Source organism: Sycon ciliatum, chromosome 7 (assembly GCF_964019385.1).
Source record: "Sycon ciliatum chromosome 7, ocSycCili1.1, whole genome shotgun sequence".
Lineage (NCBI taxonomy): Eukaryota > Metazoa > Porifera > Calcarea > Leucosolenida > Sycettidae > Sycon > Sycon ciliatum.
Window position 1 is genome coordinate 33041823 of NC_088649.1, and position 21221 is coordinate 33063043.

A 21221-nucleotide genomic window follows, 5' to 3' on the forward strand; every position below is an offset into this window, starting at 1 on the left:
CGTACAGACAGACAGACAGACACAAACACACACACACACACACGTTCGCTATAATATGGTGGAATGGAGCCCAAATTACTTTTTTTAAATTTGAAATGCTCACTGATGATGATGGGTGCTGGAACGAGGAATCCGGTGTAAAAATGATGTAATGTATTGTCAAGATGATGTAATTGGTTTCTTCCAATAGGCTTTACAGTTTACAGTGCACAGGTGAATAGGAGCCATACTCAGCACTTGCACAGGTGAATATGAGCCATAGTCAGCACTTGCGACAGCAGGGGTAAATTACGCCATACAACAGCCTCCGAGAAGCGTTGGAGCTAGGTGTCAGGTCGTTGAATGTCTCAGTACTCCTTGTCGGTTTTGTGCCTTCTTGTCGCACTCGCTGACTGCATAATTAAGCTTTGGTTACGTTGGTGGACAGTTAGTCCGAGCATTTTCGTCCTTCTCCTTTTTTCTTTTTTCTTTTTTTTCTTTTCATACAACAGTAAATAAATTTAATGTGGCATATCCAGTGCCGTCTGGTGCAACTCTGTGTACTTCTGTCTGACGTTGTGACGCTATGTAGCACATTTGTAAGTGCAAGCACTGACAATACTCAGTTCTGAATGAGTGCTGGCCTAGCTAGTCGTCAGCGAAGAAAGAAAGAAGTACTGTAAAAGCCATTATTCTAACGAGGCGCATATTATAACGATTTCCCCAAATTGACTGGTTTACGTGTACCAAAGGTAACGATTCTCACTTATTCTCAACGCTCAGTAGGACAGTATAATGTATCGATTTCTGTATAACGATTTCTATTTTAACGACAGATTTCTCCTCGTTAACTCGTTAGAGTTAGCACTTCGTTATATATATGGCTTTTACAGTACAAGGAAAATTATCGCGTCCGTTCCCGAAGGGAACTCCCGACGGACGCTGACACCCGGTAAACCCCAGTGAAAAAATGAAGAGTTTACATGCAAAACGCGACAAGCGACAATTTCGAGAAATTGAGACTGTGCGCTCAGTGCGATCATAAGCTCTAGTGGCACCTTCAGGCCAAACTTAGCATTCACGAATCCGACTAGAATCATTTCAAAACTATTAACCGAATATGGATTAAGATACAAATCATGCATTTAGTGAATCTTCTTTTTTCAGCCTGATTAGAAAGGTGTTGAAATGGATGTGTTGCGTTTTGCATCTATTAAAACTCTTCAAACGTTACCTTGTTGTTGTTTGGTCCAGTCGAACTCAGGTCCCTGGGCATTAGGGCAAGAGCAGAAGGAAAGCACATGGCAAAATTGAGAAGTATAGAACACACAACACACAAGTTCCTAAGAGGAGTGCAGTGGAGAGAATGCTATTTTATGCAACACACACTCACTCCTACTCCCTTCATAAGTGCACTGTTTTCCAAAAGAATGTCAGGCGGAATACTTGTTGAATTTCACTCGGAGCTCTCCACACAGTTTGTTTATCTGGTAAGATGGTAAGCACAAAAATCGACCGGCAACAGTTCGTTGAAGTCGCTATTCATAACAGGGGCGTCGGAAGGTAATTTAGCGTGACACGGCCAGCCATCTTAAGCACAATTAACTCGTGGGGGAGGGGTGGACGAGCCGAAAACTTTGGATGTTTAGAGCGCAAATCAGTGCATTCATATTGATTCGCGGAGTACTTGGGGCAAATAGCGGTACGGTCAATACCGTAGTGACCGTACCGTGTGCGACGCCCCTGCATGATGAACTGTAGACACTAGCTGTGGGTAACAGTCCTTCACAACAGGTGGGGTTCTGTGACCTGTAACTCACTACTCATTTCTCCTGTAAAACGGCAAACTTTAGCACCGGTGATATTTTAGCGATTTTCGCGAAAGAAGTGCTCGCTAAAGTTTTGCCGCGCCAATCGAAATCTTGCATGTACGGTACAGCACTAGTCTTCTTGGGATTTTTTTACTCTGAAACTCGGATCGCTAAAATACTTCATCGCGGATTGGTCCAGATTCAGAAAACGCTACCAAAAATTACCCACTAAAATTAGCCGTTCTTATTTACCACGGCGACCCCCGTAAGCCCAGCTACATGTACATGTGGCTGGCAGGGCAGGGTTGGGCCTTTTTTCTTTTTCTTTACATGTGTAGGATTTTCACGGTTTATGCACAGCAGTAGGCGTTCAAGAAAAAAAGAAAAAAATTAGCCGTTCGACAGTATTTCCTCCGTGCGAAAAGTTTTTTATTTCTATTTTTTAGTTTCCACGAATTATACTGCCCAACTCCTAGTTAGTGGTAGTGACCGTTATGAATTCTCTTGCGTAACAAAGCTCATTTTCACACCACGTGTATACTCCACTGCAGCCAAAGCCATGGCTGGCTACCGCCTCCCTCCCTGCATATTGGCCTATATTCTCTGGCCACGGGAAGGTGAAATAAATAAACGAGAGAGCTTGGAAGCTCAATGCCCTACGCTATGCTTTTTTGCCTTGATGACCTAGACAAAAAAAAGCATAGGGATGTTAAAAATTCTTATAAATTTCTACTTTTTGCTTTTAGACATAACTTGGGATTCGAACCCGCACTATCGCTCTGCATGCATCCCCCGATACACTTCGCATACATACTAATTCTTCCAAGTTGCCTCACGTTATGATCTTGTATTTGAAAGCCCTATTTGAATATGCATTGTGGCCAGCCGTCTTTGATTGTACGGTACGGGACAGGTACGGGACAGGTACGGGACAGGTCCGGGATAGGTACGGTCGAGGGTAATACGACACCATCTACCGCCTTGATGACGGCAAAAAAAGAATAGGGATGTTATAAATTTTTCAATTTTCTTATTTTTTTTCAGGCATTACCTGGGATTCAAACCCGCACTATCGCCCTACATGCATTCCCCCATACACTTCGCATTCATACTCATTCTTCCAAGTTGCTTCACGTTAAGATCTTGCGTTTGAAAGCCCTATTTGAATAGTGCGGCCAGCAGTATGTGGCCAGCTGGGTTTGATGGTACCGTACGGTACGGGACAGATACGGGATAGCGCCAGGCGTGACACAAACACACAAACACACAAACAAACACCAAACGAGAGAGCTTGGAAGCTCAGGGCCCTACGCTATGCTTTTTTGACTTGATGACCTAGACAAAAAAGCATAGGGATGTTCTTAAATTTTTATAAATTTCTACTTTTTGTTTTTAGACATAACTTGGGATTCGAACCCGCACTATCGCCCTGCATGCATCCCCCGATACACTTCGCATACATACCAATTCTTCCAAGTTGCTTCACGTTATGATCTTGTATTTGAAAGCCCTATTTGAATATGCATTGTGGCCAGCTGTCTTTGATTGTACGGTACGGTACGGGACAGGTACGGGACAGGTACGGTCGAGGGTAATACGACACCATCTAACGCCTTGACGACGGCAAAAAAAGAATAGGGATGTTATAAATTTTTCAATTTTCCTATTTTTTTCAGACATTACCTAGGATTCGAACCCGCACTATCGCCCTGCATGCATTCCCCCATACACTTCGCATTAATACTCATTCTTCCAAGTTGCTTCACGTTATGATCTTGCGTTTGAAAGCCCTATTTGAATAGTGCGGCCAGCTGTATGTGGCCACCTGTGTTTGATGGTTTGGTACGGTACGGGACAGATACGGGATAGCGCCAGGCGTGACACAAACACACAAACAAACACCAAACAAGAGAGCTTGGAAGCTCAGGGCCCTATGCTTTTTTGCCTTGATGACCTAGACAAAAAAAAAGCATAGGGATGTTATAAATTCTTTAAAAAAATTCCTTTTTTTTAAGACATAACCTGGGATTCGAACCCGCACCATCGCGCGCCCTGTATGCATCCCCCGATACACTTCGCATACATACTAATTCTTCCAAGTTGTTTCACATTGTGATCTTGCATTTGAAAGCCCTATTTGAATATGCATTGTGGCCAGCCGTCTTTGATGGCACGGTACGGTAGGGGATAGGTACGGGACAGGTACGATCGAGGGTAATACGACACCGTCTCCCGTACCGTACCGTACCCTCAAACACAGCTGGCCACATACAGCTGCCCGCAATATTCAAATAGGGCTTTCAAACGCAAGATAATAACGTAAAGCAGCTTGGAAGAATGGGTATGAATGCGAAGTGTATGGGGGAATGCATGTAGGGCGATAGTGCGGGTTCGAATCCCAGGATATGCCTGAAAAAAAGGAGAATTGAAAAATTTATAACATCCTATGCTTTTTTGCCGTCAGATACGGATAGCGCCAGGCGTGACACAAACAAACACACAAACAAACACCAAATTAAAGCTGTGTGGACCCTGGCTAGCGCCAGACGTTACTGAAGTAACGTCTTCTGCATAGCTACGGGAATTAAAGCTGTGTGGACCCTGGCTAGCGCCAGACGTTACTGAAGTAACGTCTTCTGCATAGCTACGGGAATTAAAGCTGTGTGGACCCTGGCTAGCGCCAGACGTTACTGAAGTAACGTCTTCTGCATAGCTACGGGAATTAAAGCTGTGTGGACCCTGGCTAGCGCCAGACGTTACTGAAGTAACGTCTTCTGCATAGCTACGGGAATAAATAATCATCTTCCCAAAATCACCATCACCACCAATTTTCAATTTTCACTATATCCAATATTTTCAGTACATGCTGATCAAGCCTCAGTGGCGAAAATTTGGAGAAATTGACCATTGAAATTGCGGTGTGAGACCAAAGAACGTGACCCGAAAATCGATTCTGGTAGAAAAAATCTTGAGAATTCTGTTGCATGGTGATGACCGCGGAACGTCTAATTTAGATTGCTGTCATTTAAGAGACCGGGGTGATGGTGTAATCTTTTTAAGGACACATTTCTACTCACAACGACTGTTCCATTCTGATCAGCGGACTTGGTAACATTGCCGGCCATGGCCACCACGGCGACACTGACGTTGAAGCGGCAGCCGTACAGGAACGTGAACAGGAAGAAACCGACCACGGTGAAAATCCAGCGCGTGCCGCGCACCGTAGTGTGGCGCTTGCCTGTGACAGCAGGAGCATACACACCGTGGGTGAAATTGTCATATTTAGAACTGGATTTGAGTACTGGCACGCGAGGGGTGCGAGCGAAAATCACAAGTCGACTGACACTGCACATATGTACATGTACATGCATGCGATTTTCGTCGTCCAGCATAGCAAGCTGCGTTCGTTTCAGAGGGAGGGGAGGGGTCCGAGTACGAAATGAATGATGTTCATTTCAGGGACGATAAAAAAAAACTTTTGCGACGACCCCTTAGTCTTCACTGCTTTGAATAGAGACATGTTTCAGTATACTAACTGTGGGCCAGTAATCCATTGTGAAGTAGTGGTGTAGTCTCGCTGGGCGTGAGACCGTGCCCGTCGTCACATGACTTGCCGCCATGGCGACGGATGACAGTCGCGTCTGCATCACAGTCACCTGTGCCGTCGTCATTGTCATCGCTACCTGAGGTTGGGAATAGAGAAGGAGATACGGAAATGTGTGTTTGTGCACGTTTGTTTGTGCGTTGGTGCGTGTGTGTGTATGTGTGTCTGTTCGTTTTTGTTTGGGCGTGTGTGTGTGTGTGTGTGTGTGTGTGCCTTGCAAGCTGTTGAATGGTGTAATCCCAGCACAAGCATAGCTTGTTCGCTATCATCGCTTCAGCACACAGCGCCGGAGTATGAGTATGAATATGAGTGTGTATGTGTGTGTGTGGGGGGGGGGGGGGGGTCGTGTTTATTTGTTTGTGTGTGTATGTGTGTGTGTGTGTGTGTGTGTGTGTGTGTGTGTGTGTGTGTGTGTGTGTGTGTGTGCGTGTGCCTGCGTGCGTGTGTGTGTGATCAAAGGAATACATGAAGACGGACACAACTTCTCAGAAAATCTCAGTACAGGTCTACCCTTGTTAGTACGATATCGGTTACAAGACAAAACCTCATTGCGAGTGCCTCATGTAGGCTAGGCGCATATCTACCTGTTGCTGGGCTGGCACTGACTCGTAGATGGTGGTGCGGTGATGGCGCTGTCTTGGTTCCAGCACTCTCTACCTCGGCTTCGCCCTCGCCTCGATCGTTGATGCTGTACGCCTGCTCGTCAGGGCGGCGAGACGTCTCAGGAGTGCTCGGCGGTAGGGAATCCAGCGACTCGTAGCGTAGACTGGACGAGCAACTGACATAGGATTGGTTAGAATCACTGCCATCCCGCCGTAGCTGGACAATCACAGCAGAAGGGAGCACAATGTCGTCTTCTTACACGGCACGTGATAACAGCAGAAAGGGGAACAATGCCATATTTGGACACGTCATGTGATCACAGCAGAAAGGCAGACAATGCCATATTTGGACACGTCATGTGATCACAGCAGACAGGACAACAATGTCATATTTGGACTCGGGTGGAGAGCCAAGGATACGTTTATAGAAAAGAAAAAGGACAACGTCAACGTCCTCCACAGCCGAGACTTTCAGCTCGTGCTTGTCTTGATTGCGCTCACCTTCCCCTCTTATGTCATCATATAACTTAGAACCTTCCAAGTTGGAATGCTGTTGGAGTGTGCATCCAAAGTGAGCTAGAGCTGTTAGCCAGTTAGTCGTAGAACGTCAGTACCGTCGGTCAGTGTCGTGCAATGTTATCGCATGAGCTGATTGCTTAGTAACTGGTGGTGTTAGTGGACATTATAGCGTAAAGGCCGATTCACAACACAACTTCTTGCGCCGCGACATGCGACACATGCGACGAGCTGCGACAGCGACACACGGTTCACAATATTCTTCATGTTTGCGACATCCTCATGCACAAGTAGTACTATGCACGTGCACTGCAAGTGCACCCAGGGTCGAAACTGTACTCCATTTGGGTATGTCGCGTGTCGAATGTCGCAAAAGTGGAACTTTCTTCAACTTCTGCGACAGGTGCCTTGCGACAGTTTGCGACAGCTTGCGATAGCTCGCGACAGGCAGTTTCTTGTCGCAACTGTCGCAAATCGCATGTCGCGTCGCAGAAAGTTGTATTGTGAATCGCCCTTAACTCGCAGTTCTTTGGTCCATTTTTTTCTTTTCTATAAAATAATCATATTTATTCTTACATGTCATGCGACCAAATCAGAAGGGAGAATAATGTCCTATTCGTGCATGTCATGGTTTGGTTTGGTTTGGTTTTTATTATTTCAGTTCGTTGCCTCAACAGTACAAAGTACAAATATCAAGAGGGACGAACGAAAAGAGAAAATAAAACATAGCAGAGAGGAAGATGCAACTGAAAGGAAAGAAAACGGAGAAGGAATGTGGACTGGGCGGATTCATGAACCATTACTAGAGCAGGGCAATGCATGAACAGAAGGGGCAAGTCCGTCGATATTCATGTTTGAAAAATTCCAAGCCTTATTTTATTGGTGAAATACATTTTCAAAAAGGAGGGGGTATAGGGATATAGTCAATTTGTCGTCATTTAGGGCGTGCAAAAGTTCTGTAGAAAATGATCTTATGTCCTCACTTCCTTTCAAGTGAGCAGGGAGGGCATTCCACATAAGGGATGCTCTGGAGGAAAAGGAATTGTACCCTACCATGGATTTATACAAGCAAATTGACAAATTGTTTGTTGTAGTTCCACGAGTTGACCGCTTAGAGGTGGGCAAAGGGAAAAGACTGCGTAAGCATGATGCAGGCTGAACAATATGACAAATAAACGTAAACGTAAGAAATTGATAAATGTATCGATATTCAAGGTGTTTTATTTGAAGAGAAGCAAGAAGGGGTGGTACAGCATCATAATATGAAGCACCGCAGGTAACTCGTACAGCTCTACGGAACAAGGTAAACAATCTCTCCCTGGACTGTGCTGATAGGTGGGATGCGTCAACAGGGAAACAATACTCAAAGTCGGGATGAATCACACTAAGCAGGTACTGGCGACGGGCAAATGCTGCCATTTGGCGGAAGGTGCGTCGCAACGCGCCTATCTTGCGTGACACCTTGCTGGTGAGGTGATCTACGTGTGGAACAAATGAGAGCTTGTTATCGATAAGGATACCAAGGCAGCGAATTACACTCACTTCCCTTTAGGTAGTGCCACCCAGCTCAACAAGAACGGGTCTTTGTACGTCAGGAGCATTCTTCGGCAAGATCCTCATGACCACGGTTTTGCCAACATTAACGCTCATGCCCAGTGATCTTAGTTCATTGTGTAGCTTAGTGAGAGCCGAGGACACGACATCGGCGCATACTATTGGATCTCGTGAGGAAGCGTACAAAGTCTTGTCATCGGCAAACATGAGGAGCTTTGCACCGCTCCCTGCAGCCAGGTCAGGTATCATCATGTGACCACAGCAGAAGGGAGAACAATGTCCTACTCTTACATGTCATGTGACCAAATCAGAAGGGAGAATAATGACCTATTCTTACATGTCATGTGACCACAGCAGAAGGGAGAACACTGTCTTATTCTTACATGTCATGTGACCACAGCAGAAGGGAGAACAATGTCCTATTCTTACATGTCATGTGACCACAGCCCAAGCACTGACCAATACTGTAAGCCTACAGTTTTTCGGCCCACTCAAATTTCGGCCTTCCAGGGCCAAAACCCATTTCGGCTGCATCAACTTTTTGGCCTGTACTGCTGCCGCCTGAATACACTGTCACACTGAACCTTGCGGAACAAATTTTCGGCCGCAAAATATTTTCGGCCAAACATGACCAGGCCGGAAACAGCCGAAAATAAATATGCGCCGAATGTTTGATGATTTACAGTAGCCGCGCGCGTATTCAGCTTATCTAGCCCGAGCAACGTCCGTCTGGCGAATCGCTGCGTGAGGAAGGTCGACAGTTGGCTGCCCCTGTGTATATCATATTTCTGATCAATGGGCGCTTTCGATTACACGCATTTCGGTCAATTCTAGAATTAGTTATTGTTGATGCACAGTTCGATTACACAAAAAGTGACAAATTCCGTCGTTAGAATTGATATTATCCAATTCCGTCAAATCCGTCAATTCTGAAGAGAGGGCGGAATTTCTCTAATTCTGGCGCCAGAATTGCACACTCGGTGTGTTACCGGTCTGGTCATGCATGACTCAAGTCAAGGAAGTGCCTCCCTGGCCGGTGTGGCGCGAAAGCAGGGCTACAACTGCATGTAGTTGCTACTTTCGTCTTCCCGAAAAGCTAATTGCCGCAGTTGAGTTTCCGCTGGGAGCTGATTATTAGACCAGATCATTTTGGTTGGTCCTTTCGCACACGCGTTCAGCTTTACCGAAGTCCAATATTGTTGCCGACATGGAGCCTTCGCCGGGATGGACAGGTACGCGAAGCTGGGTCGACGCGCGCGCACGCGCGCGCGAGGGTGGACGTGATATCTTTTTACGACCAATTTTGTTTGTGATATGCCATGAATAAAATGCGTTGTGAATTCCAGTCATTCGTTTACATGGCCGGAATTCGTACATTTTGATCATTCGAGAATTACAAAACCTAGTTCCAGAATTGCATGTGTAAACGTGTAATCGAAAGCGCCCAATGATTTACACTGCTTGTTCGTTTACGTTCTTTTACTGTATCTTGTGAACAGCATCTATCTTTTATGAACTCATTTTGCACAATTTTAACTCGGATACTGAGCCAGCAATAAATGCACAAAAAAAGAGAAGAAAACACATGAGAACGAGTTATGCAGCAGCTTTGTCTCTTTTCTCAACTACAATGTCCATTCTACATACACAAAATCCCCCCCCCCCCCCCCCCCACGATAGGCGTTAGCCTTTGACCCTAGTTTGGGTAATCCTTTTTCAAAATTCTTCATAATAATAAAAATAATCGGGACATTACTTTTATGTTTATGTATCTATGTCATTCGTATCTTCCCAAGTTGTACAATATACTGTTGAGATACCGAATTCAAATAAATCAATACCATACCATACCATTAAATTTTCCTCTATCAAGTGCGAACTTACTTCCCAGTGCTATGATGATGTATGCATGCATGGCTTTTAAGTTCAATCTATCGTTGTCGTACCTCGCTTGGCATCCTAGCTCCGCTTGTTGCCGTGTCCTGCGACCCATGGCTTGACAAAGACATGCCGGTACGGTAGTACTCGTAGTCTCCAGCTGCTGCTGCCGCTACCACTGGCTGCTGGCTAGCACGGTCACCGACCGTGCCGCCGCCGGTGTAATACACTAGCGGAGCGCAACCAAAATATTCCTGTTCCCTCCGTGGCGGCAAGGCCGACTCTCTCTCCGTGTTCACGCTACGGAAAAAGCTCTTATCCTAGAACTCCACGAAAACAGCAAACGATCGCTAGCGCTGCCAGCAAGCTGCTCAGCTAGGCAATGTACCAGTACCGGGCAGTAGTAGTAACCTGCGAGTAACGTTACGTTCATTGATTCTGATCTGCCACACACAACATTTTAATTTTTACAGTGACACACGCACACACACGCACACACACGCACACACACGCAATGCTGAACGAAAGCTGTCAATGACAATGGCCTGATTGTGATCCCTGACTCCTCTGCAGGGGACGGTGGCCCTTGGCCTTGGGAAGCTAGATTCTCCCCTGGCCAGGCTGCTGTCAGTGCTGAGCTGCTGCAACCGGCCCCGGTTCAAACTCACTGACGTAGATCTACTTGTGCTTGCAACTCTTTGTTTGTACTTGTTGGCACTAAAAATACTGGCTGTTGTGGAGGGTCGGAAAACGCACGAACCGGCAACAAAATAAAATAATCACGGTGCATCATGCGGCATGCAGTCACTGCATGTACATGTACTGGCAAGTCTTCGCCGAGAAGCGATCTGCAAGGGAGGATGGCGGACTACGGGTGAATCTGGAAAAGCAAGGCCAAGGGAGCCGCAAAGTACCAAAGCTTACCCCCCCCCCCCCCCACACACACACACACACGCACACTCTCCACTGACTCCAGCTCTGCTGGAACAGGTGTGACAGCTGTCAATCGTCGCTCATCAGTGTCAGGCTGTCAGCACACAGCCGGCCACTCCGCGATCCGAGGCGCGAGAGCTGTTTACTGATTCTGGCCAGATGATAATATCAGACAAAGAATGATGTAGTCTACACCTACATTATGCATGTTGCTTGTAGTACTGTAGTACTGTACATTGTAGAGTATTGGTTCAGCTCAGCAAGTCGTACTTCGTAGCTACGAATCATGAGTGCCAGTGTGAAGATCGTTATCTGTATTAATATTATACCCAGCACGGCAGCAGGCAAAGACACAAGTCGTGGCCTCGAGCATGGCCATTTATATTACCGGCTAATGCAGGCAAACGGCAGAGTTCCGATACTTTTTCTAGTACGTTTCATCTCATGATCATGTTGGTCATGGTGTGCTCTGGATGGCAGTCGCAGTCTATGTGGGGAAGGATGAAATGGGGCAACAAGACTAGTATTTTACGTTTGGAGGATGCTTCAAGAATCCCTCAAATCCAGTCTGAATGACTGAGCAGAATCCAAGCCTGCCATGCGGTTTGTATCCTGGTTTGTATGGTTCCGTCAATTTCAGTGCTTTTCGAGCAGAATCTGCTACTACTAATACTTGTATGTGGAGCGTTACCCCCTAACGGGCTCTCAGCTGCACAAAATGAATGGAATGATCACCAAGAGTCTACACAGATATCGAGAGCGGAGTCCTCCGGTTCGATAGAGTGCTCGGTGCAGAAGCAGAGCAGTAACAACACACGAGTCACAGAGTAGCACGCGTCTGGTTTGTTGTAATTACATGTAATAGTTACATGCCAGATGGCAAACTTCAGACAACTATGGCAAACTTCAAACAACTATTGTCTGAAGTTTGCCATGCATCTGCCTGATCTGGCATAAAAGTGACAACAAGCCATACGCGTGGTACTCTGTGACTCGTGTACGAGGTGATTTGTAAAAATTTTACATGGCATATTATTTTACAAATCGAGTAAAATAGCATTGTTGAGGGCGATTGCATTCTTCCCATGAATTGTTTTTGTTAGTTCGACAGACAAATGAGTTGCCATTGTATTGTAGTTTGTAAGCATCAGCAGCGTTTTGCGGAATTGTTTTCTTCCACGGCCTTGTGAGTTATCAATCATGGATCGAAATTCGTGAATTTGTGGTCAATGAGGTAAAATATCCCTCAATGGATACTTGAAGGACGTCCAAGAGCCAGAGAGCATATTCTACGGCAGGTGGAAACCCTAGGCTGGTCCCCGAGGCCGGTATTGAGTCTGCCACACTGTCAAGAGTAGCAGGGCTGAAGAAGAGATTAGCCAAAAAGGTGATGGTCAGAAACTGCAATTTTGACAGTAGGTGTATTTCACTCACCCGTCATGAACTTGAGGTGATTCAAATCCAAGTTCGAAGCTGCTGATGCTTATGGCGTACAGGTAAAATAATTAGCTGGTCAGTAGATCTACGTATGAAACTCAGCTTGCTACCTTAGACGTGCTGGTAGAGATTCATGACGGCAAATAGCAAATGCAGAAATGATGTGGCATGAATGTATGTTGGGTGTTGACGGCGGAGCACCCATTGGGGGTGGTCTGCAGTCTTCTTCCAACACAGAAGTATATGAATCAGGTGAAGGAGTCACTGCACTTGTCTTGGAGAGTATGGAAGCTCCGACACTGTCAGTAGGTGCTGGTTAAGTGCACTGTCGTTCAGATGCACGGGGGCACACTGTCGTGGGACGGCTGGAACGCATCATGGCTGGCTGGTATGTTTGATTAGTGTGGTTGTTTCACACATGACGATGAATAGCAAGTTGAAAGAATGGAGCAGCAAGATAAGGTCTGCGTGCTCATGCTCTACAATGCCGGTAGGCGGTCAAAGATTACCTACCGTTTGAACCGGAGTTGACGACGTACCGTGAGAAACCAATATGTTGAGCAACCTGCAAAACCAATCTGCTTTCTCTGCATGTGACTCGCTTCAGATGTATCTTGATTTACCATTGCAAGCTTATTGACACATTTAGGTCATATTTGTTGATGTTAGACCCTATTTTACTGACTTGTAAAATTTTGTACACACTTTTTCTGGGTGAAAAAATACATGCAAAGCAACCCCACGCTGTGTCTCTCATGTTTGTGTTGTGCTTTCAAGAAGTTCATATATGGATAGAGGACATACAGAGTGACAAAATGAGACCATGCACACTTCAAAACTCGCCAGGGCAACGGAATGAAAGCCTTTTTTACTTTCATGTAAAATTATTACTAATCACCTCGTACCAAGACTGCAAGAGTCTACTACCGGTAGTACGTATACTCACGCAGGTACATGTACATTGTGGGTACTGCGCTGCATAGTAGGGGTGTGCGGATAATGCTCGAAAAGGTGTGCGGATAATGCTCGAAAAGGTGGCAGATTCTGCTCGGAAAGCAGTGAAAATGGCAAAACCATACAAACCTTGTGGCGGGCAATACCTCGAATTCTGCTCCATTTCTTTATCCACATACCAAACATGCATGAAACTTACCAGAAAAAGTACCGAATTTTGCCAATTATTCTGCCGGCATTATCCGCATATGCCTAGTACTGCATAGGCTACATTGGCGAAATGGCGACTTTAGGCCAAATTAGGGTTGCCGGTGCCCGGTGGTCCATGGCCACCACACCACAGATGTGCTAGAGATGTGCTAGCTACGTCCCCTGTAACCAGATCGGTGACTGGAACGGATCCCACACAGGCGGTGATGCGGCCACTGGCAGGGTGTCCAGCAGCCAGGAAGAATGGGAGTGCTGGTGCGAGGAGTGGGGAGAGTGATGGGGATGGTGACGGGGATGGTGATGGTGAGTGTGTGAGCCTACGGTGTGAGTGCTTTGCGAGAGTTGCAATCGCGGAGGGCCGGCTGTGAGGTTTTGGAGATGATGGTGGGCAGGATAGTGCCCTTGTATTTTCCTGTTTTTTATTACTTTTCGCGTTTTTTTTCGTTTTGTATTGATTTTAATGTTAAAAGGGGATTAGGGACTCTTGGCTCTTTCCCCTACCAAATAGTACAGTTTACACATGTAATTGTTTTCATTTTTTTGGTGTTCTGTTCTAATCATTCGCCATGCCACCGTCAATTGTATTCTGTTTGCCCGTACAAGAGGCTTGTGATGGTGAGGGGAGTGCTGGGGAGAGTTGATTTGCACAGGATTCATTTTATTAGTAGAGTGCTGCTCAATGAAATCCAGCCGACACACTCAAGTATGCGCCCGCTGGGGCGTTGCCCAGCCGTAGATCTGGCACTGACACTGGGCTGCGAAATGGTGCAAGGCACCAAAACTAAGTTACTTGAGTGACACGACTGGATTTCATTGCGCAGCAATTTTAACACAACATATATACATGTACATGTACACACACACATGTACATACATGCTTTAGCCGAAGAGAGATGCAAAGCGCGTGCTTTATATTTTTTCAGGCAACTTGAACAATTGTGTTCATAATGCAGTAAAAATTGCACCTATTTGGGAGTTTAATCTGCATCATTGAGCATGGGAAAGAATGCATTGATTGAACTGAAGCTGGATGTTGACAGCGTTGGTCTGGAAGCAAGCGGTTACTAGTATAAAGAAGACCTAAATGTACTTCGAAGTAGAACTAATGGTGTGAGAAGTAGCAGGGAAGCGATAGAAGATATCAAGTAGGGAAATGTTCCTGGTCAAGATCACGACTGACAATGACGTATGTAAACTAAATGACTAAATGTCACCGTAATCATAAAAAAGGTGGTAAAAAGGTATTGTAAAAAAGAGAAGAAACACATGAGACACTGGCTCAGTATCCGAGTTTAAAAAATATTACATGTACATGTAGTACATGTACATGACATGTATGTATCCAGAAAAAAGAAAAGAAAAAAAGTAGAAAAAATAGAGGAAAATCCAGGGATTTTAGCTGTGGTTGGCAATAAAACCCTGCAATCGCCGCGCAAAGTGGTCACTGGCTACCCCAGCCATGTATTGCTTGGAATAACACTAAAAAAAAATAATTGCCCTCATAATCTAGAAAAAAAAGCTCTGCCATGCCAGGTAATGTACGTGTATATGTAGTACATACATGCCCATAAAAAGGAGCAAGGCAATTTTGTTCTACTTTTATACTGAAGACAGAAGTGCACAGTCAAGCAGAGAACGGAATGGGCAGACAGAACCAAGGGGAGGACATGACCATACAGCGCTAGCGGGGAGGCGAAGCAGCGTGCTGGTGAATTGGGCCTACGTGTACGTCCCCGGCCGTGGGTCTCGGGTTCAGCGGCAGGACAAAGCATGCACCAATACAAAGATAGGAAGGAAAGTGAGATGGCGAATCGTCTGGCGTTGCAGAATTATGACAGAGTCAAATGGGTACAGGGTACGGTATTCCTAACATCAGATATGTATCCAGACTGTACATGTAGCTAGCCGCATCACATCAGATATGCATACAGACTTTTTTCTTTTTTTTCTTTTTACCATGTTCACATAACCAGCTCGAAAAGAATCAGGGAAAGACAATGGTACGGAGACTAGCAGGACAAACGTGACGACTAGTAATGAGCAGGCGCTGTAGCTGTACATGTAGCCAGCCGGATTACGTCATCAGATACATTTTTTTTTTTACTGAATACCTCAGTACCATCAGATGCTGCACAGCGGGGGTGGTGGCATATTGGATGGAAGTGGGGGCGGGGCAAAAGGAACTCCTCCGACCAATACATGTATTCCTTTTACAGAGTGCCAGTGGGACAGGGATTTGGGACACTAACGTTCAAGATCACCAAATCTCTCACGTACAGGCCACAGTCTAGTCTAGTGATCGAACAATTACGAAACGAAAATATCTAATTGCAGGTTGCAAAGCCTAGAGGTTAAAAGGTCAACACGGTGAGTATTCGAGGTCAAAGGTCGACACAGTGAGTACTCGAACTGACTGAATGTGAAGGAAGGAATGTCCAGCAGAAACACAAGCGTCCACACACACAAACACGCACAAACACAAATACACGCTCAAGTATACACACAGACACGCATGTACAACCACGCACACGTAGAAACCCTACGACACATATATATAATATTATATACAAGCACATCCTACGAACATACACAGACGGACTGCATGCCAGGAGGAAACGATAGACCAACACGAAGCTTTCTTCATCAGGACACAAAACCGTCTTTGTAAATTCTCTCACCTCCTCATTCCTCACTCTCACTGTCTCCTTCAGCGTCGTACTCATCGTCTACTTCGTCATTCTCCACTTCGTTGTACCAGCGACCCCCCAAATACTGCACATTCAGATCACCTCTGGGCATGGCACTTAAAGCCTCACGCAGCCGCGGAGACACTAGAGCTCGTTCAGGCATCCTCAGCTTCTTCAGAGACGAGCAGCTCTCAGCAGCGGCGGCGAACAACTTTGCTTCGTCGTCAGTGTCTCGGAAATCATTCCTCGCCATTTCGAGCCTGGAGAGCTTTGGCAGACTGGGCAGCAGGGACGCAAGCACCTGCAGAGCTCCCGACGAAAGACAGTCGTCGTTCAGGTACAGCTCCTCCAGTCGTCGGCATTGACTCAGCGCACCATGAACGGTTTCCAGGAAATCTCCAGTTAGCTCATTGCGCTGGAGTGCGAGGCGCTCCAAACTCTCGTGTTGCTGTTGAATGATTCGACAGACGATCAGTGCGGAGTTCTGCTTCATCCCAACCTTGCTCAGATCCAGCGCTCTCAGCCTTAGTGCTCCTAACAATGGTGCTAGCTGGGTTAGACCTTCCAGATCCAGTACGTAGTCAACGAGATAGACGTACTGGAGATCTGGGCAGCTGCTGCAGATTCTAGTGATGACGTCAAGGTTGACTGCTGGATCGGTGCACTTTTGACCTCCAAGACCCACTGCCAGCAGTCGCGTACAGCGGTGTGTGTTGCTGTGGACGGTGGCCATAGCATTGCTGCTGAACAGGTTCTGGTGTGTGTAGAGTACTCGCAGTGTTGACGTGTTGGATGCGATACACGCTGCGATATGGGCCGTGTGACGATCTGTGAGGTTGTTCCCCTGCAGGATGATGATCGTAAGATTGCGTAGTAGAGCCATGCCATCAGCCATGCATGCATAACCAATATCACTTATACCACAGTTGAGCAGGCGGATGCTGGTGATGAACTGGTGGTGGTGACGGATGACTGTGTTGATGGCCTGACAATCCGACGGTGTGAGAGGAACGCCGTCGAACTCTACTCCGTACTCCGTGAAGATAGCCTGCATGCTGGTGATGTCTTCGATGCTGGTTTGCTTGGCGTTGACATGCTCCGCGAAGACCCGGCAGGCGTAGAGGACTCGCTGTCTTCGTTCCACGCCACTGACGTTCTCCAGAGTCGCGGATGGCTGAGCTGTTTCGTCGGATGGAGGAACTGGAGGTAGCTTTGACGTGGGAGTGGCGGTGAAACATCGAATGGCCGATCCTTGCGCCTGGTGGGCCATGCAATCGTGCAGCTTCTGTGTACTGGCACTGGGGACGCGATCCGTCCAGATGGGTAACAATGAACGAACGAAATCCTTGCAGGTGATTTTGGTGATGGCTGGGTCAATTTCGAGGCGGACCACTTCAGGAGCAGACAATGCCAGGTCGATCCTGTCACCCAGCAATTCTTCTGCAAGATGCTCTGCTTCGTCCAGCGAGAGAAAGGAGGACACATGGTCGGCCCAATCCTTGACGTAGTCGTGTGTTGTGAAGAGAAAGCACGTGACGTTGTGTCCCTCTGCTCCTGTGGAATCCTGGTCGGTATCCTGTGGCTGAGTAGACGATTTAGACTGCGGATTGAGAATGGCTTCGATCAACACATTGACCGACTCGCTGTCCAGCTCAGTGGCCAGTAAGCGCCAGAACATGTTGAGGCTGCCTGTGAATGCTCCGAGTCGCTGCACAAGCCAGGCGATGTCAGCTGCACTGGGAGAGCGGCTAGCGATGTAGCGAGCTGCTAGAGCTTCCTGAAGTGCCAGGTGGCTGAAACGCCACTGAGCCCTGGACTGTGGTGATGTCGTGTCGCAGGCGATGAGCATGCCGAGTGTGCGACTTGCCGATGACAGAGCAAACATTTTGAAATCGGCATCAGTGAAGACGACTTTCCGACGGACGAGCATGTTAAAAGCGAAGCGGGAGAGATCATGTAGATTTTCCTGGACGTCATCGGGAACATCGTCCCAATCGGTGTAGTGCTCACCATCATGCGCTGACTTTGATTTCTGCTGTCGTAGAATATGAAGGATCAGCGAGTTGAAGATTGCAGACGGCGTGTTTGGCAGGCGATGGTTGTGTCGGTAGAGGCTGCAGGTTGCTTGGGCAAAAAACGGTGTGCGCATCATTGTGGCTAGCTGTGGGTTGCTGCGAAGCTCTGCTAGCAACTTGGCTGCATCGTCTGGAGACAGGACATTGCGAATGTAGTGCTCCAAACCCTGCTTCTCAAAGCCCAGCAGCTCCAGACGACGATGGAAGACTATCTCGCGGCTTTGTGTCAGCTTCATGGCTTCTGCTGAATGGCGGGACGTGATGATCAGGTTGATTCCTGGCAATTCCTTGCCACAGATGACATCGTTCATGAACTTGCTGCAGTCAGCCAGCTTGATCTCGTCGAGGCCGTCGAGAATAATACACACAGATTCGGGATGATTGCAAACAAAATCAATGACTTCAGCCTGCTCACCTGGTAGTGTGATGCCGTAATTCTGCAAATCTAGCAGCTCAGCGATGCTTGTGATATTGCGCACTTCTGCCAAGCGCAGCTCCAGTGCACGCAGGACAGCGATGTGTGGCCAAATCTGCCCTCTTGCCCATTCATACGGACCTTTCTTGGTGAAGAGCATGGTTTTGCCTGCTCCAGCCGATGAGAGGGCAATGGCACGGAAAGTCTTTCCGCTCATGCGTTGTCGCATGGCTTTCTTGACAGTGAGGATTTCAGCGAGTTTCATCTTGCGCAGCTTTCTAGCTTCAGACGCAAATGAATGAGCCAGCTGCTCATTGCCCGCAGTTGTGCCCAGTTTTTCTGCTTCACGCATCCTGGTATTTAACTTCTGCTTGGACACCACATGGAGGTCAGCATAAAGCTCGTTCATTTGCAAGATCCGTTCCTTCTCTTCATCGGTCTCCTCTATGCAGAACTGCACATTGCTGTAGGCAGCACACAGACGGTCACGGTATTTCTTCACGGCAGCAGGAAGTGAGCTTGTTAGGGCCCCCATGCTGCCGATCCGAAGTAGGATAAGCAGTAGCTACACTACAACAGACAACAGTTACTAGCAGAGCAAATTAGAGAGATCAGCTACAGGTAACTGTAATGACACTGTATGATTAACAGTGTGGAGAGATTTCCTCTTGCACTTGTGCGCTGTTCATAGTATGTAGCAGTACAAGTCATTCATACATACACTTCACTGTACAGACACTGGCAACAGCAGCAGCAGCTAGTAGCCTACTATCAGTTCTACGGCATGAGGATGCGAGAGTACGGGTAGTTTCTTTTTCCCTTGCTACTGTAACTGTCCTGTTCTATACTGCAGTACTCTACAGCACTGTGTACTGTAGTTCATTGTGTGTGTGTGTGTGTGTGTGTGTGTGTGTGTGTGTGTGTGTGTGTGTGTGTGTGTGTGTGTGTGTGTGTGTGTGTGTCTCTAATAGTTTTGAGCTGATGCCTCAGACACCGTCTGGCGTCAGAACGGCGTCTCTCTTCTCATTGTCAGAATGCACCTTTCATGACCATGATGACAGATCAGCAGATTGTCGGAATGCACCTGTCATGACAGACCAGCAGACAACTAACTCAAACCCAGACTGGAGCGAGGTGCAATTCCCAGTGCCGAAAGGCGAGCCCACGCCCCTACATTGTATATGGCTACTTCCACTTGTCTAGCCTCAAGACGAAAATAGTAGCCGATCCTCGACTAGCCGAAATTCAAACAAAAAAGGCACTCAGACTACACCTTACATACGTCTTGTAGCAACAGCAGCAGCAACAGCAGTACAAGCAGACAGCAGTCCAGTGCTGCTTGTGTCAGTGTCTGTGGCAGCAGTGTTGTCATGGGCATGGCAGTGGCTGTGGCAGCAGTGCACAGTCCAGCAGAGAACGACGTAATGAGAAGACAGAACCAAGGGCAAGGCCATTGCCAGGGGGAAACAATTACATGACTGTTGCATGATCAGGCATAAGGCTGGCTGCTTTCATAATACATGTAGCTGCTCACTGCTCCCTCCCTGTACCGTGTCAGCGAGCTCTACACTACAGGCAGAAAATATTGATCACCATCTGGCGGTGCATCCACGCCCGCACCAGCCCTGTGCTCGCCCAGCTTCTGACCCCGGCACAAGGCGCCCCTACCCCCTACCCGCCATCAGCAGTCAAATGGCCTACTACTAGTACTACGCCAAACAAACCGTAGCCGCCGCGGTCAGCGGAGATTGTCTGTTGCTGGTGCTCTCAGCGGCTGTGGAACGCTCTCCCTGGTGAGGTCCGCACAATTACTACTATTAATTATACCCGGCTACCTGAGTTTAAGCATGCATGTGTACCATACGCCTGTAGGGAGCAGTTCGAGTTGCTGCTGATCGCTCTGCTCTCCATCCCCGTGCAGTTCAGTAATCCTCACGTTGTATCACAGGACATTCGTCTTCGAAATTTATTTTCAAAACTACTTTTTGCGATGCTGTAGTGTAGCGTTCGTCGTGGCTGGTGATTTTTAATCTTTCGATTTCAATGTAAAACCTAGAACGCATTGTGCATGTAGCCTGTGTACATGTATTGGGGGTTTTTAAAACAGAGAGATTCCAGGTTGTATTGCCTATTGCCGTATTGGGCTTTTTTGTGCAGAGAGAATTCATGTGGTATGTGGTATATGGTATATGGTATATTTTCTCCTGGTAACTCAGAACAGCACTGAGTGTGTACCGGTACTACTAAAACTGGAGATGCAACTGAAATGCTACCACTATTCAAGAGAGAGAGAGGGCTCTATTCCTTTCAAATGCTGCTACATGACGTACATGTACATTAACGACGTCCAGCATTAAAAAAAAACCAAGAAAGCAGAGAAGAGCCGAGCCTACATTTTTCTGTAAACTACATTGTATCATGACTCAACAGACACGGCAACAAGAACTGCGATTTTGATCCTGAAACCACCAGTGCAGTGCCATGGCCCATGGACAAGAACATCAGCAAAACAAGGTAAGTTTCATGCATGTTTGGTAGGTGGCGAAATGGAACATACATGTAATTC

At 47.0% G+C, this 21221-nt stretch overlaps 2 protein-coding genes across 2 annotated transcripts in view; both read right to left on the reverse strand.

The window, feature by feature from the left end:
• The window catches only part of LOC135821354 (sodium-dependent phosphate transport protein 3-like), a 27492-nt gene extending 17241 nt beyond the window's left edge, over positions 1 to 10251 (reverse strand). Inside the window, exons 1-5 of the mRNA XM_065334421.1 lie at positions 10013 to 10251; positions 5979 to 6213; positions 5327 to 5473; positions 4868 to 5028; positions 1214 to 1247 (exon numbers count right to left, since the gene is read on the reverse strand). Coding sequence (XP_065190493.1) covers positions 1214 to 1247; positions 4868 to 5028; positions 5327 to 5473; positions 5979 to 6213; positions 10013 to 10075 — 640 coding nt within the window. The 5' untranslated portion in view covers positions 10076 to 10251. The remainder of the gene's footprint in view (positions 1 to 1213; positions 1248 to 4867; positions 5029 to 5326; positions 5474 to 5978; positions 6214 to 10012) is intronic.
• Positions 10252 to 14367: 4116 nt separating this feature from the next.
• LOC135821355 (uncharacterized) lies at positions 14368 to 19295 on the reverse strand. Its single transcript, XM_065334422.1, has one exon. The coding sequence runs from the start codon at positions 19188 to 19190 to the stop codon at positions 16161 to 16163; it is 3030 nt and encodes a 1009-aa protein (XP_065190494.1). The 5' UTR covers positions 19191 to 19295; the 3' UTR covers positions 14368 to 16160.
• Positions 19296 to 21221: the final 1926 nt, after the last annotated feature.